Source organism: Phasianus colchicus, chromosome 10, assembly GCF_987193195.1.
Source record: "Phasianus colchicus chromosome 10, bPhaCol1.hap1.1, whole genome shotgun sequence".
Classification (NCBI taxonomy): domain Eukaryota; kingdom Metazoa; phylum Chordata; class Aves; order Galliformes; family Phasianidae; genus Phasianus; species Phasianus colchicus.
This window is the reverse complement of record NC_143445.1, coordinates 6,327,870-6,345,277: the sequence shown is the minus strand read 5'-3', so window position 1 is coordinate 6,345,277 and position 17,408 is coordinate 6,327,870. Positions and strand designations below refer to the sequence as shown.

Genomic DNA, 17,408 nt, shown 5'->3' with positions numbered 1-17,408 from the left:
AAATTCAGTTATCATAAAGTGTCCAAGTGGCTGCCAGAGACAAGGCATGTAATCAGTGTGAAGTGAACAAGATATCTGCAGTGCCGGGCTGGTTATAGACACAGATAAATTGGGTAGTTCCTCACAGTGACAAAGCAACAAACTACAATTGGTAATGTGATCCAAGCTGAGCTACCTTTCATCTTGGTACTGAGGCCCTGGAAAAGTAGGCTGGCTGCCCAAGGAACATTTACTCCATGTGAGACTGCAGGTATTGCTGGGGGGGGTTGCTCACATCAACATCAGTTCTTGTCTTTTCTATTTCTGGAGCCACAGTTTCCCTGCTTTCCACTCCAGTTCTCCCTTTAAATGCATTTTGGGAGGGGAGTCTCAGCTCTGTTCCAAGCAGGAAGGCACACTGTTAAAGCCTGTGCTCTTTCAGCAAAAGATGTGCTACAGGTATTTGCCATCCTCAGATAGAACAAGCTTCTGTGAGATGAAGCACAATGGTAACTCTGTACTAACCGATGTTGTATGTCTTATTTTTCCCCTTCTGCTTCCTTTCTCAGTTTATTTCTCCACTTGAAAAAATGAAGAAGGAAGACTTGGCACAACTTTGTTCGTATCAACCAACAATATCAGTGTTCCTTTGTTGAACTCCGCTTTTTAATTCCTGGTGTCTTGGGATTTTTGCTTCTAATAACGTATAAGCATTCAGTGTGGTGTGTTTTGGAATTCTGTTGTTTCCACAAGAAACTGTACCAGCTAAATACTGCCAAGTAGTTCCATACACTGTCTTATCACTGTGTCTTAAAATGTGCACACACTGACCTTCAGAAACTGTAGTATATGAAAGCATCCTAAATATCTCAGAAATGCAGAATGCAGCTGTGGGAGAGTTCCTACATAAAGGGACTCTGTCAGGTGAACTGGATCCAAAATTAAGGTTTCAGCAAACATGAGGGCCAAAATTCTTAGTCTGAGTACCTAAAGTTGTGTGGCAAAATCCACTATCAGATGCAGCTTTTTGAGGTAGCAAGTGTCTGCTACACTGGAGAATGGTACTTGCAAGTATTCATAGAATGTATAAAACATCTCTACTTAGCCAACTAATCACATATGTTTTTGAAATTGTGATATCCATCTAAAAACATTACCTGCAGAAAATAAATACGACTGCATTTTATGGATTTAAATTTTCCCTTGCAGTATGTTCTGAGCAACTAAGATAGCCTCAGTGTGAAAGACAGAAAGAAGACCGTACGACAACCAAAAAATGTTAGCTAGCATGATCTTGAAAAGTGAAATGCAAAATTGGTAATACAAGCACCATAAATAACCAAGATGCAGATTCTTGCTAAGAACTGAAGGTAGTGTTTGTCACAATTCATTGAACTCTCTTGAATGACAAACTCCAATACTTACAGCTCTAACTTGAGTATATGAATGACTTTGGTGAAATCTGTGGCTTCCCATTACAACTGTAAGAAGCTGCTTCTACACCATTTTGCAGAAATGGTTCCCTTTGTGAGGATCAGTTAAAAATCGGGAAGAGGAGGATGCAGTAAACAGAAGGAACTGTGGGGACAGAGGCCAGGGAATGGAAATTGGAGGGTGCCTAACAAAGCCTTCTTTGAGAAGAGGAAGGCAGAGAAACACTGTTATAAACTGGAGGTGTTAGTAGGCTTACTTACAATTTAATTTGTGTTTGTATAGTTTATAAGCTATCTTATAAGCTATCATCTTAATAAAGTACTCAGTTCAGATATTTTTCGTACTTAAACCAACATTTGATACAATTAAAGGAAAAGATATATTGCATTTGGGGGGAAAGTTGTATGCTATTGTTGTAAGGTTAAACCCAAGTGTTTGATTTCTACTTCTTCATTTTAAAATACTGCAGTTACCAATACCAATTATACCAATTTTAAACTTACCTATTTAAACTAGAAACGAATTTTCAGATTTTAAGCCAGGCAATTCTGACAGCGCCTTTTTAAGATGAGATCTTCAGAATTTCTAAGAATTCTAGGTTTTTTTTGTTTGTTTGTTTGTTTTTTGCCTGCAACTCTGTTAAGGCACATAAATAGCTATATTAGCAGATATGCTCATTGAAGAGCATCTCCCTTGACATGATCTTAGACTTAAAAGAAGAGAGAACCAGACAAGTTCATTGCAGTAGATCTTAAGTAGAATTTTGTGGAGGGAAAAAGCAATTAGTTGAATGGTTCCAGCTGCATTGCTTTTCTATATATTTATTACTTCATTTTCACGTGTATTGTTTCATATTGTTAACTAGCAGGTGGCCATGGTCGTAATAAAAGTAATCTTCAAACATTAGTAACTTTCAAAGTTTCTGATGTGCTACTGGTATGCCCTGCTTGCTTCAGTTCATCAGCTAAGTGCATGAACTATTCTAACATCCTCATGGATTGGACAGAAAATTATGCTGTCAAATTAAAGGGTCTGACTTTGTGAAATGCTATTATTGTGTGTAACTGAAACTTTTCTGGAACAAGAATAAGCTATCCAACTTCAGGACCCTTTTTAGACTATTAAGATATTTGGATAACAGCTAGAAAGAACTACCTCATGATGGTGAAACCCTGCCGCCCATACTCATGTTGAGCGTGACTTGATCCTCATAGGGCTTCTCTAGAGGAATGCTGAAACATCTCATGAGATACAAATAGCTTTCACTGGAGATAATACAGTCAGTAAGGTTATATGATACCATCATACCCATAAGTCTAAAGTGACTATCTGCTGTAAGCAAGAGATACACATGAAGAAGCTATGAAGATGCAAAGTTTACAAATGGAGCTATAATGAATCTGTAAAGAGGAAGGGCTCAGTCCTCTGAGCTAGTTAATCTCAAGTTAGTAATCAAAATGGGAGCTTTAGGGGGCACTGGAGAACGTAAACTGCTGAATGTGTATTCATTCTCCCTCAAAATAGCAACTGACAGGGTTGACTACTAGATGTTGGTAAGGATTTGCAAGTTTAGTCATGAAACCTAGCCTCTAGTGGGCTGTAAAATGTTCGTGAAGAGGCAATTTCCTCCTGTGTTCTAATAAATTTGCTAAGTTAATGTTTTTAAATTGGTTGCACTATGGTGTGCTTGTGCATGCCCAATGTTTGCTAGCTGTGCTGTTTGTTTGCAGCTGGTAGACCATGTAACATTTCTAATTCAGCCCAAGAAACATGAACAGTTATGTCCTCCTGCACTGTAGAGACCTGGAGTCTTACTGCTCCTGCAGATGGTTAATTATCTCGCAGTGAGAATACAGTAATAGAGAACAATTTAAGGTCATGGATTGTGAAATACCATCACATACACATAGAGTGATACAGAGGACAATCTATATAAACACAGTTGGAGATCTTATTTGTGTTTTAGCCAGGATTGATTTGTTTTTCAATCACTGCATTTACATTTAAAATGTCCATTCATAATTACAGCTCCCTATATATAATAGCAAATTTCCCATATAAAGGTTAACTCATTCTTCTTTAGTCAGTACTGGCTAGAATTTCAGTTACTGAGTAGAATTTAAACTATGACTCTTCATCACTAATTACTGCCCAGGCTCATGCTGGTAAAAAGGCACAAAGCAGCTCCCTTTTATCTACTTCATGGCAAACCCTCAGGAGACTGCAAGGCTGATTAACTTATGATTGCCATCCTGGGGACCAAATTGAAGACTTCTCTGGCTGGAAGCTTTCGCTAGAGTTTTCATAGCTTTAGTTTATATTTTGGTAGCTTTAACTAGAGTTAGACTACTTACACTAATAACATAAGAGACTTGCATACTCAGTACTTATAAGAAGCACTTACTCTTCCCCTGATTTCTGGGCTACAGCTGCACTTCTGGCATGATAATGACGTTCAGAAACATCATTGCTGAAATTGGGTGGTTAGGAGCTAGTCTGTGTTTGTGTCATAGCTGCTTTTTAGCTTGACTACACATCAATATGTTACGTTTAAGTAGTGTTATTTGCAGCCACTCTTCACAGAGTAGTAAAGTCTTGCCTGGTCATTATACCTTCTTCCTTCTAATTCAGCTCACCTTGAAATAACATAAATATGGCTCTAAACTTAAATATCTGAAATGCAGAACTTGCAGGAGCAAGTAGTGTGGAAGTCCAAACAGAGACACCTGACCTGCTTTTCACCTGACCACATTATGTAACAGCACAGTCAGTTCAACATAGTTCAACATAATCCAGTATTATTAAATGGAGAAGGGAGAATCTGATGAAGATTCTGAATGTAACTCTAGGGTCTGTAGGACAAGAAGTGATTTCAGAGTTTAGTCAATTTGACTTTTAAAGCTGGTACTTCAGTTCCATTGGAACCTGCAAGTAAGGCCTGGCTTTTTTTCTTGGTTAGCAAGACCTTTTGAAATTCTTCATTTGCTGTGTCTCATTCCTGTCCCTGATTCTCCAACAGGCCTTCCTGTAACTTTCTGAACAGTCAAACTACTTCTTGTCTAAATGGGTTTTAGCTCTTATTAGCAAGTTCATGACTCTGACATGTCTTTTAAGAGCATGCATGTAAAACAGTGATGTCTGTTTCTCCGAAGTGCATCTGTCATGGCAGACTGAAATTTCAGGAACTTCTGGAAGCTCAGGTATTACTGAAATCTTTGTACTTTTATGGAGTTTCTTTTCTCTGTCTTATGCGAGGTTATAGACCCAGTGGGCGTATGTATAATCTATATTATTTTTTCATGGCAGTGCTTCTGTTGCTCATGTTGGTGCTAGATCTGCTAGATTTTCACAAAACAGATCAGAGGGCACTTGAGTGTGACCAAGGGCTTACATCTTGACCCCACCTCTCCTGCCTTTTAAGCAGTAGCCATATAAGGCAATGGGCTCACTCCCAATGTACACAGTGAGTATTGGAGAAAGGTCTCAAAGAGGCCAAAGTCTCTTTGGTCTGGATTCAGACCTGAATCTGACCTGACCTGAACCTTAGGACAGTAACAGACTTAACCTCTGGGTTCCCTGTGTAGTCAGAGGAGTTGAGATGCTCTTCTTGGCAGTTATTCTCCCCTGCTGATCTAGGGCCCTTTTGTTAGATGGAATTTATTTGAGTTTGTGTTTCTCTATGCTAGATAAAGTACAAGCACCTTTCTTTAAAAGCTAAAACCAAAAAGGCTGAATAACATTGTTTGAAAAAAGTGGTTGTATCAAGAGAAATAATTGGCTGAAAATGTCTTAGATGGTTGCTGTTACTTTCAGTAGGAACAGTAGATCGAGATGTATAAAACAGTCCAACCAGAACCTCGCATTTCTTTTTCCTTCTTTTCTCCTTCAGAAATTGTTCCACTTCAAGAAATGATTTTTTTTCTTCTTCAATTAACTTCCCTTACTTTATTTCATTAATTTATGTTTCCATTGACGTTCTCAGTTGTTTTTTTTCTCCATTGAGAACCAGAAGACTGTCACATGCATAAAAAGAGATCTGAGCCACCCAAGAAGTTTACCTTTTTTCCCAATGCACTGACATTTAAAAGCTACATCTTACAATAAAGCAAAACTGTGGCAGTCTGATTACAAGCAGTTTTGGTAAACACTTGATTATTTAACAATGAGTCATTTCTGCAGTAACCTCATTCTGTCATGACTGTATCACATCTGCTAACTCTCCAAAGCAAAAATCATAACCTGTACTGGTTAAAAACTTGAATACAGCCTCATGGTTCATATGTAACACTCTATTCAAGCAAAGAAGCCATGTGCTGTAAGTTTAAAAGGGCAAATTATTTGTTTTCAAAGAGAGAATACCGTAGAGAACAACAAAGATAATTATGAAAGGCTGTCCATTCTTTAGCTATTCTCACAGTAGCTGGCTTCACCATTATTCTTCAAATCTTTGTTCTCTTTTAAAGCCTTTGTGTTTTTGGAGCATAATGTATTTGGAGCGTAGCATATTGGGGCTGGGGTTGTTCTGTTGCCCTATGAATTGACTCCCTGCCTTCTGTCCTGTTGTTATTGTTGACCTCAATCATAGCTGAGTTAGGCCTGAGTGGAGCACAGCCTCCTTCCCATAATGCCCCGTTGTCCTCAAACTAGCCGCTACTGATGGGATGAGAACACTGAAGGCAGGGTATGGCTCTTGGTTCTTAATTCAGTTTGAAATGATGTGATAGCGCACAGTGCTCCTGACTGCTAGACAACAGCATGTCTGATAAACTACTTTGATTGTAACACTGCAGTTGTAATTAATTTTTTAGTATTTCTTGTAACAGTAATTCTATCACTTTTGTTGGAAGACAGAGGAAATGGCAAAGTAGTAAATTGGGAAATGGTTTAAGTGAAATGTAGCCAACATTCTGTAGCCTCCTTGGAGAGCCTGTTCTTAAGAGTGCCATTCATATGCTAAAACTAAGTTGTGCTAGTCTGTCGAAATGTATATACACTAGTACTTCAAATGAGGTAGCTGAATGTACTACCTTTCACCTTCTTTCTTGAAAATACAGGAGACATACACAGTAATGATTTAGGGTTTTTTGCAAGGAGAGCAATTTGGGATGTACCACCCCAAGGCATGCTGCCCATGTGCTGCAAAAATGCTGAAAGACTTGAGTCAAATAAGGGCTCCAGAGTGATTGGTGCATTAGATATATACACCTTCTGCTGTACACAACTTCAGTCTGCCAGTAATAACATCTTTTTAACACAGCATAATCATTTTGTTTACCCTCATTCCACGCTAATATCTATTCTTTTCCACTATTAAATGGTCCATGGAAAGGATGGAAAAACTCTGTGCTGAATCCAATATATTTTTGACATTCTGGACATGTGGTGGTGGTTTGAGCTTTTGGAAAGAGAAGAGTTTAAAAGAGCTAAAAGTCTTCATTATGTTAATGTATCCTTAGAAATTAGTTTCTCCCTCTGATAAGCTGCAGATTTACTGAAAGTAAGACCAAATAATGTGGAATCATAGAATTGTTAAGGTTGGAAAAGACTTGAAAAGATCATCAAGTGTAACCATCAGCTGTAGCTGCCATTGTTTTCTTTGTAAGATGTGAGATGATAAATACGATAGAGTTGTGAATTCACAGAAGTACAACACACAATTGTTTTTGGAAGTTCAACTATTAATATTTATAGAATTTACCTGAAAGGCTGCAACAGTTTCTCCATTAGTCAGGCTCGTGTTGGTTAGACCTGAAAATGTGGTCAGTGTGGCCCCCGTGCCACTAGCAATCTACAGCGTGCTAAATACTGCAAGTTCAGCCTTTCATGAAACTTAAAAGGAAAACTGACTCAGAATAAAAGTAGAACTGCATCATAAAGGCTATGGGTATACAGTTTATCTCTAAATATTCTTTGTATTTAAGTTATTAGCAGCTATACAAATTAGACAAATAGTAAGCTTCCAAAGCCCAGTTATTAATGACAGAATATTTTTTTCATTAGAAATGCGAAGTTCAATATATTTTCCATTTGTTTTTTTCCCAACTTGGATATAAGATTAAATGCTAATGTAACTAAGACACATGCACAGGTCTGCACAATGAAATGTTACTGGTAGTCAACTATTTGTAATGAAATACATTATTACTTTGTCTTGTAAATGAAAGGTCCTCCCTCCTCAACCACATGGTAAAATATTAGTCATATTGTGTTTATCAGCACCACTGAAAGATTAGATATTAGAAAGATTAGTACCTCCTACTCAAGAGTGGGGCCCAGAAGCTTCCTTTGTCTATTGCAAAAATACATTTTGAGGGAGAAACATCAACTGTTGTAGAGGTTAAATTTTTATTTCACAACTATTTTTTCCACCCCTGCTCCAAAAGCATACATATATGTAGACAAACATTTGCCATTTGGGTGATATGTTCTTTTCCCAAGTATGAAAGAGGTAAAGTACAACCAATATTTACCATGGGCAATCTTTACTTAGTTTTACATTATAAAAAGTTCTCATAGTGTCCAAAGATTAACTCTTATAAATTTATTTTAGCCAATGCAGGAAATAAGAGTTTGTAGCCAGCTAATTATTATTTTTCTTAATCACTTATGTTTGAGTTTTAATGCTGAAAAGCAGCCTCTGAAGGTGCTATGCATGCAATTCAGCAATGTAGACTTGAACAGATGGTTGAGTATTTCACATTGAGCAAAGAACAAAGCATGCCCTGTTTTGGAAGCTACTTCAGCACATGCTTAAGCACATAGAGAATTTCTACTCTCTGGGGGCTTTGACATAGAAGCGAAGGAAAGGGAAGAAGAACGTAGCTATGTGTCTTTTACCACCATCTGAGATCGAGGGCATACTGCATCACACAATGCTAATGGGGAGAGACAATTTAAAGTCTCATTTATCCTTACTAAATCCAGGCCTTATGAAGAATCCATGCTATGTTCTAATTCAGGAGAGGAAAAGCCTTTCCTCTGAATGATAAAAAATTAGGTTGGAATGGTTTTCTGGGGTTTATTTATTCCAATCAAAGTACGGCCAACTGTGTGGTTGGATCAAATTGCTCAGGGTTTGTCATGCTAAGTTTTGAAAGTTTCCAAGGATGGTGGGTGATTCAAGAGTCAACTCTGCCAATGGGCACCGTGATACAAGCAGGACAAGAAGCTATTAGAGAGCATCCAAAGAAGGACTACAAAGATGCTGAAGGATCTGGAGTGCAAGATCTGTGAGAAGTGGTTGAGATCCCTTGGTTTGTTTGGCCCTGAGCACAGGAGCTGAGCGGAGCCCTCGTGGCAGCTGCAGCTCATCAGTGGGAGCAGATGGGCAGCGCTGAGCTGTGTGCTGAGGGAACGGCATGAAGCTGTGTTGGGGAGGAGCAGCTGGGGGCAGGGAGAGGTTCTGCAGCACAGGGCGGTGGGTGTAGAACAGGCTGCCAGGGCGTGGCCTGAGCTGCCAGAGCTCAAGGAGTATTTGAACAGTGCTCTCAGACATAGGGTTTAGGTGGTCCTGTGTAGAAGCAGGACTTGGACTCGATGATCCTTGTGGGTCCTCTTTCTACTCAGGAGATTTTATGATTCTTTGTGATTTATGACACTGGAACAGGTTGCATAGTGATGTGGCTGATTCCCTGTCCTTGGAGACTTTCAAGGCGAGGCTGGATCAGGCCCTGGGAAACCTGATCTATCTGTGGTGTCCCTGTTCACTGCAGGGGAGTTGGACTAGGTGGCCTTCAGAAGTCTTTTCCAACTCTAATGATTCTGTGATTCTATGTTTCTGCTTTTTTTAATGCACCCTTCTGGCAGGAGTCAAACTCAGATCCTATGGGAATAAGCACAACTTCCATTTTTCAGAGTTTTCGCTACCACAATGGTTCTTTCTTCCTCTTTTAAACTGAATTATGCCAGGTCCGATGAAGCTGAGGATATCAGTGTATTCTTTCCCTCCTGCATATATGAAGCCCACACCTCTGAGGCTGAAGCTGAGGCTATCGGTAGCACTCAGTCAGATTCAAGGCATTTGGTAGTCTGATTCTGCACTGTTTGAGGTCAGTGACAAAACACTGACTAGTTACTAAGTTACTACAGTGGCACAAGAGAAAGAAGGGAATTTACTGACATCCTAATTTTCCTCACAAGTCACTTTAACAATGCCAGTCCCTGTTCAATGCCACTGGAATGGCAATGCAAAACAAAACCTTTTCCTCTATCTCCTTTCTTTTAATTCTTCAAGCTTTCTTTCCACTAGTAGGAGTAACCAGTGATTTATTTTCAGTTGCCATTTTAAAAACTAAACTCCAGACCAAACCATTAATTGCATCCTTTTAAATGCCGCACAGTAGTGTTAAGCTATGTAGTAATGAGTTCAAAAAGGCTCTGAAAGCCTTTGCTGAGAACAGCATCTCTGACCTCGTGGACTCAACTGTACTGGGCAAGAAATTGGGATTTGTGCCTCTATAGAAAACATTCCATCTGTGTCTTATTAGAGCTACCTGAGAAGGAAGAAATGTTGTGGAGACCAGGAAATTTCTGAAAAGTGCTCTACTTGGAGGTCAGTGGATGTTAGTTTATAAATGATGAAATTCTACATACATTTTGATGCTAAAATTGTGACAACTTAAGATATTTGATATTACTGTATTTTCCTGTGGGCGGTGATTTTTTTTTTCTTGAAGTGGTGAACATATTTTCCAAGAATACTGTACACATTTGTAACATGTAGGTTTGTGCCAATAAATCTTGTTTTAAGTAGATACTTTTTGTTTTGTTTCTATTCTGAATGCACGCAGTTAAGCAGAGTTAAGCAGTTTCAGCTTTCATTCCCTCTCTGTGTTATGTGCACTTCTGGAAACTCATATTTTCTAAGTCACCTTGAATTTTTATATACTTGGTCTAACAGAAAAGTAAAACACTTCTGTTGTAAGACAACACTGAAATCCATATACAAAAAAGGAGAAGGGAAGCAGTGGAAACTAGTATAATCATTAAAGAATTGTCATTAAAGAGAAAAACGTGAGAAAATGTATTTATTACATTTGACCTTCTTACTTTTCCCTAAGGAGAAATATATTTTCCTGTTAATAAAGCACAGTTAACTAAGGGTACTCACTGCAACAGAGTTTTGCTAGTTCAGGAATTTTGTGTACTTCAGATGCATTTTTAAATGGAGAAAGAAGGATTTTTTTGTGAGAGGAATACAGACTTTCAGGATCATGATTCAAGCTTTAGCTTGAAACAGCTGCTGATGCTTACAGCTAGTGTGATGGCTTACCATCCTTATCACTAATGAGTAATTAAGCTCCTTGAAGGGACAAGAGTTGGAAGCTGCTTTTGTCCCCTCCTAGTGACTACACCTACATTTTTAAATATATAAGCATCACAGACAGCTAGCTAATTCTAGATGGCTCTATGCCTTCATGCATATGGGATATCATTCAGTAATTTTAAACTGCCTGCAAATCATCTCAGTGCATATGAAGGCATGGTATCACCTCCCCACCTGACACCAGAACAGGTAATACCAAAATGGATAGTGCTCTTTTAGTAAAACAACAGCCTTTTCCTTGGTAACTCTTAGTATGCCTGGCAGTAAATTGGGTGCACTATGAATCTATAAGAAGCTAGGACAAAGTAATCATTGATTTTTTTTCATACAATGGATATTCTCATCTACATGAAGTAGCATATAAGGACTGAGAGTGAATTAGGCTGCGTGGTGCATGTAAATGTGAAATTGATATGAAGAACACAGGAAACTGATCAAAGCCAAAATAATGCTTATGCTGGTATGAAGAAATCCTCTGCTAGCTCCCTTACAGACAGGTTAGCTAGTTAGCTCAGTTTTGTTGAAAGATAATAGTTCAATTTCCAGTGTTCCAGCTTATATGGAATTCTAGTAAGTGATGAAATCAAGTAAAAATGAAATTATATGTAGTGATTATGGGGAAGATAGCAGGACTAGTAAGTTTATATGAAAAATCAAATGTATTTTTGCATGCTGTATGGATAGCAGTTTTGCATAATTTATGGAAGTTCAGGAAGAAAAAAGGGCTGCTTTTTAGGATTTATTAAGTTAACAGGACGAACAGCTCTGGGACATACTTATGCTTTGGAATATAGTTTGAAGACAAAGCAGACCTTGAAGTGACCATATATACTTTGCTTTCTGACCTGAACTACATGGAGGTAAGTGAATGAACGCAATGCTTTTAAGTGCTCCTGACATATTTAAAATTTCAAAAAAAAACTCACCATTTAGGGAAAATATAAAAACGTGCAAGCTGATGATAATAATAATAAAAAAAAAAAAAAAAAAAAAAAAAACCTCTAATCTTGAGACTAATAGAGTCTATATGAAACATAAGCTAGCTGGTGATGATGGCTGTGGTAAAAAAAATATTTTTTTTTTGCTTTCTGAGGTCTTTCAAATCTAGAAGAATGTAATCTCGTAATGGCACCTGTGATTTGGGCAGCTATTATGAGAAGCTCTTACACCTACAAACAGTTTTAACTAGGAGAGCAGAAAGGTACATTATCAAAAAGTGAGCTTTTCAAAAACAAAACCCTCCTGCTCTCGTTTGACCCAGGTAACAGGGAGAAGTCGAGCCTCAGAATATCTTTAATTGGCTGTTTCTGTTCCTGGTTGTTTTCTTTATGAGACCTTAGAGAATCTGTGAGAGCTTTCAGAACTCTCCCTTTTCTTAATGTGCTGGCACGATCAGGCACATCGCAATGCAGTGTCAGAAAGAAGATTCTCTTTATTTTATTTTATTTTTTTAAATCAAATTAAATCATGCTTTTAAATTCCCGCAATGAAGGAAAACCCCACCACCAATCAGCCCTTTCCACGCCGCAGCCGGCCAGCGGCCCGCAGTGAGCCTGCGCGGGGCTCCCCCTGCTGCGAGCCTCGGGGGATTCCCGGCGGCGGGAGCAGCTCTGCAGAGCGGTGTTGCTGTGCTGCGGGCACTGCCGCCCACCGCTTGTTGTTCTAGGGAATTTGTCCCACCTTATGCCGAATAGACTAGCAGTGTCAGACTTAATTGCACATTCAAAACAGATTCAGTCGCAGTTGGTCTGCACGGAATTAATCTGCGTTGTCTGCCCCTCAGGTTAACCATAGTGCTGTAATTGGTATTGATTGTAACACTTTTCAGATTGCTCTCCTGCACATCAGTTAATTCAGACAGCCTCCACATTTCTCAGGTGCTCTCAAACTTACAGCGTTTCTGGGAGTATGACTTTTGGCATTGTCTCATTTGCTGTGCACCACCCCACGGTGTCCTGTTCTCTGTTTTGTGATGCTGTGTGAAATGCTGCTCCCCCTCTTGCCTGGGCTATTATGCCACAAGTAATTTCACTTAAGTTCTCCACTTTCTCTATTTAAAAAAATTCATTGAGAAGACTGAGGTCTGGCCATAAAGCTGGCACATGTTAACCATCAAAGTCTTTGTATTCTCTTGTTACTTCCAGGTTTGCCTCCAGCATTTTCAAGTTCTGCATTGCACAGGGTGACTCTGATTATGTTGCCTCATTTGTCCTCAGTGAACTCTCAATTCTTGTTTTTATTTTTATTTTTTAATTTAAAGTATATAATTTAAATGCACCTTAGAAGGGAAGGCTCTGAATTTCTCATGTATATGAGGTCTTTCCTGTACTCTCTTGCAAACACATCAGTATGGAGAAGTACCTGTTAATCCCACGTAGAGTCAATGTGAAGCATGTTGCCCACAGCTGTCTATATAAAGGCTCCCTGTGTCGTGTGCCGTAATGGGAACGGGCTCACCAGTTGAATAGAGCTACTGAACCAGTTACGGATGTAGTCTGACAATCACAGAACAAACATGACTCATTTAAGAACGTTCCCTACCTTCCCTTCTAATGAGTAGTTTTACCACAGTCAGTAAACTAGAACTGAAGGGAGAACAAAGAGTTCTTCAGGCAGCTCCCAGTGTTCTCGCACGCCACCTGCCCTGCTGCAGGAGTATGTCTGACATATTAATAGAGCCAACTACCCTTCTGTAATTACCTCCCCTCCAGCATCCCAGCCCCCACAACACCTCTGGCAGCAGATACTAACGTGTTCATGCTAACAATACTAATAGCAATGCTAACAAATGAACAGATCTACAGCGTGGTTTTATAACACAAAAGCTTTTAAACTACAGAATACTGGTGTGTTGAGATCTTCATTTTTTGTTGTGGGATAATAATGGTGTTAAGAAGAGAACAGAGTTCTGCAAATAAGGGAACTGTGGTCTAGCTTGACCAAGGCATCAAGGCTTGGCTGTGTCTTCACACCAAAGAGTGATCAACTTCCAAACTGAGTTTTCTTATTGAGGGAGTAAGAAATGAACCCATGCTACATCTTTGCTTTCCCACCTTGTGATAGATCAACAATTGCTTTACTAAGCTCTTTTAGAGAAAGTAGATAATAGGAAGTAGAACATGTCTGAGTAAACTTTGAAAATTTGAATATTATTTGTGACATATTTTTGGTGTTATAAAAACTTCACCAATGCCAATAAAAACAACAAATCTTGGTTATATATATATATGTAACTGAGGTTTTGTTTCAGATTTAGCCACTACAGCATGTAAACAGCAGGAAAATTTTCTCAATGTGCTATATGGCAGTTTTCCTACAAAGTCTCCTGCTGTTGTTTCAATTTTATTGTAGTGAACTGATTTTACATAATTACTTGCAGTGGAAACAGGATTGTAACTAGATGGGTGTAGTGCAGTTTTCAAATATATTGCATTACTGGTCTCCCTATACAATTTATTTTACTGTAATCCACCAAAACATTGTATATATACATTTGCATTCTGTAATTGACATTCACTTTAACTCAATGTGAATCTCAAGGTTTGAGTCACAGTTACTTGTAACAACCTCGTGACGCTCTGTGGAGTGCCGTATCTCTGGCCTTGAGCACTGATCTGTGCTCTAATGATCAATTTTGAAGAGAGGAAAAGTCTTTTAGATGGTGGCACAGTGTGCTTTAATTGCATTTTAGAACTTGAAAAGAGATATTGTGCCAATGGATGGAGTCAGTGTATGAAGAAAAAAGAAGGTGATTTATTGGCTGTTAGGCTACAGTGAAGTAGTAGCAAATCTGCCATTTCAAAGCCTTACCATTTTTTGGTTTGCTTTCTGAGTGCCTTGAAGAGTAGAATGCATGTCTAACCAGAACACCTCAAGTTCTGCTGGTTAGAGGGTTGTTGGCGGTGCAGAGTCTGGTTGGAGGCCTGTAACTAGCAGTGTTCCCCAGGGATTGGTGCTGGGTCTGGTCTTGTTCAACATCTTCATCAATGACCTTGATGAGGGGATAGTGGCCACCCTCAGCAAGTTTGCTGATGATACAAAGTTGGGAGAATTGGCTGAAACGCCTGAAGGCTGTGCTGCCATTCAGCGAGACCTGGACAGGCTGGAGAGCTGGGCAGTAAGAAACCAGATGAGGTTTAGCAAAAGCAAGTGTAGAGTCTTGCATCTGGGGAAGAATAATCGCATGCACCGGTACAGGTTGGGGGATGACCTGCTGGAGAGGAGCTCTGCGGAGAGGGACCTGGGTGTCCTGGTGGACGACAGGTTGGCCATGAGCCAGCAGTGTGCCCTTGTGGCCAAAAAGGCCAATGGCATTCTGGGGTGCATTAAAAAGAAGTGTGGCCAACAGGTTGAGGGAGGTGATCCTCCCCCTCTACTCTGCCCTGGTAAGGCCTCATCTGGAGTACTGTGTCCAGTTCTGGGCTCCTCAGTACAAAAAAGACAGGGATCTCTTGGAAAGAGTCCAGCAGAGAGCCACAAAGATGGTGAAGGGCCTGGAGCATCTCTCCTATGAGGAAAGGCTGAGTGAACTGGGTCTGTTTAGCCTTGAGAAGAGAAGACTGAGAGGAGACCTGATCCAGGACTATAAATATCTAAGGTGTGGGGGGCAGAGTGGTGAGGCCAGACTGTTTTCAGCGGTGTGCGGAGACAGGACAAGGGGAAACGGCCAGAAACTGCAGCATAGGAAGTTCCGCACAAATGTGTGCAAGAACTTCTTTAGGTGAGGGTGACGGAGCACTGGAACAGGCTGCCCAGGGAGGTTGTGGAGTCTCCTTCTCTGGAGACATTCAAGACCCACCTGGATGCCTACTTGTGCGACCTGGTGTAGGGATCCTGCTTTGGCAGGGGGGTTGGACTCGATGATCTCTGGAGATCCCTTCCAACCCCTACGATTCTATGATTCTGTGATTCTGTGATACTGAGACCCATCTTAATTCCACTGTTAGGAGGCTTAAATTGGCCTGGCTATTTGTAAATTTTGACTTGCAGGTAAGAAGGAACTGATGACTTAGCTATTATTGAATTAATTTAAAAACTAACTTGCTAGACATGATTCACAGGGAAAGGAAAAAAAAGATCTGACAAAATTAAAATTTGCTATCCATACTACAAGAAGAAGGGTGCACGTGCCTTGAAATACTTCAGGTTGGATGAGCAGTAATGACAACATTTAGCAACTAAATTTGATTAACAGCTCAAGTAGATGTTAGCCTAGTGTTTAAATACAAGCTCTTTAATTCAGTTTAAACATGTTGCTTTTATTGCTCTTCTTTCCCTCATCTAGGTAACTCATGTTAGTGAATCAAACATGTGAAATAAGTGAAGATTAAAAAAAATTCTGCAGAGGGAAATTACCATTTTTCAACTAGACATATGGGAACATGGAAGAAGACACTTCAGCCAGCTCACTAGGCACCACCACTCTGGACAACACCACCTGCAAGGACTGCAGTATAGGCTGGCCTTCCCACACCTGCTTTGAGCTAACCAGCTGAAGGAATGCTCTCACAGCAGCTGTAGCACAGTAGGCTAAATGTCTGAGCACTGACTGTGCTTCTTGGGTGGGCTTTGTATGCATGCTGAGCTTTGTAGCAACCCAGGTAGTTTCCACTATTTGGATTGAATATGCCTTCATAAATTGACACTATAATGCAGACTTACTCTGAGTAAGTCTGCCCAAGTCAGTTTTCATTGCGTGCTATTCATTTAAAAAAACACCAAGAATGCTATTTCTACACAAGTGGCATCAGCCTCCCTAACTAGCACTGCTTTCTGCAGTGTCTAATGAAGCCAACAAATGCTACCAATGTTATTAGCAACAGTAGCCAGCCAGTAATGCACCATGAGAGAGCACAACTGGGGACACAAAATAATCATTGTAAATTACCCAGGTGGATAAAAAGGCAGCAAGGCAATTGGATATATATTTTCAGACCTGCTAGAAAAAAAAATCCCAAAGCTTACCCAGTTTTCTGCCCAGACACCAAAGAAATGACGAGTCCTACACCATTTTTATAATTGCCTACAGGAGGAATGTGTCATCGCTCTGCTTTTGTAGAAAGGTAGAATTATGTTCACTCTATTGTTGTTGTTGTTGTTCTACCTACCTCCTTTTTCTCAGATACATTTCCTCACTTTTCCTGCAGCGCAGTGTTTTAACATGAAAACAGGTTTTCCTCTACTGAGCAACATTAGCTAATATTACTTGGCTTACTAATTCCTGCTTTCCTTTTATACCCTTTGACCTTTCTCCTTTAAGGAATGAAAGAATTTGGGTTTGGTGGTTTGTCTTTTTTTCTTTTTCCTTTTGATTGAATTAGACTGCTTCTTTAATTTCTTTTAATGTGTGGTTACACAACAGAAGCATTGAATTCCAAAGTTTTGCTACAGCTAACAGAGCATCACATGTTAGAAACAGATTAAATGTTTCATTATGGCAATACATTTTATATTCTAGGTTGTTGAGTTTTTTTTTAATATATACACACAATTACTTTCTTTGCTTCTCCTTGCTTGGTTGCCTCTCCCAATTAACCTGATAATTTTGAGTGCATTGTCTACATTGGCCACTGTCTACAAATGTGACAAAGATATTACAACTGTATAATTTTCTGAGAAAATATGTAGCTGGGAAATCAGGTAGATGGGGAAAAAACTCCCTAGAGCTGCA

The 17,408-nt window shown here is 39.6% G+C and overlaps 1 protein-coding gene and 1 long non-coding RNA gene across 6 annotated transcripts in view; one reads left to right on the top strand and one right to left on the bottom strand.

Moving 5' to 3' along the window:
• The window catches only part of LOC116230950 (vesicle-associated membrane protein 3-like), a 46,783-nt gene extending 36,016 nt beyond the window's left edge, over window positions 1–10,767 (top strand). Inside the window, exon 5 of the mRNA XM_090147204.1 lies at window positions 549–10,767. Coding sequence (XP_090003330.1) covers window positions 549–565 — 17 coding nt within the window. The 3' untranslated portion in view covers window positions 566–10,767. The remainder of the gene's footprint in view (window positions 1–548) is intronic.
• Window positions 1–17,408, bottom strand: part of LOC116230951 (uncharacterized) — a 67,347-nt gene that overhangs the window by 44,302 nt on the left and 5,637 nt on the right. The window lies entirely within an intron of this gene.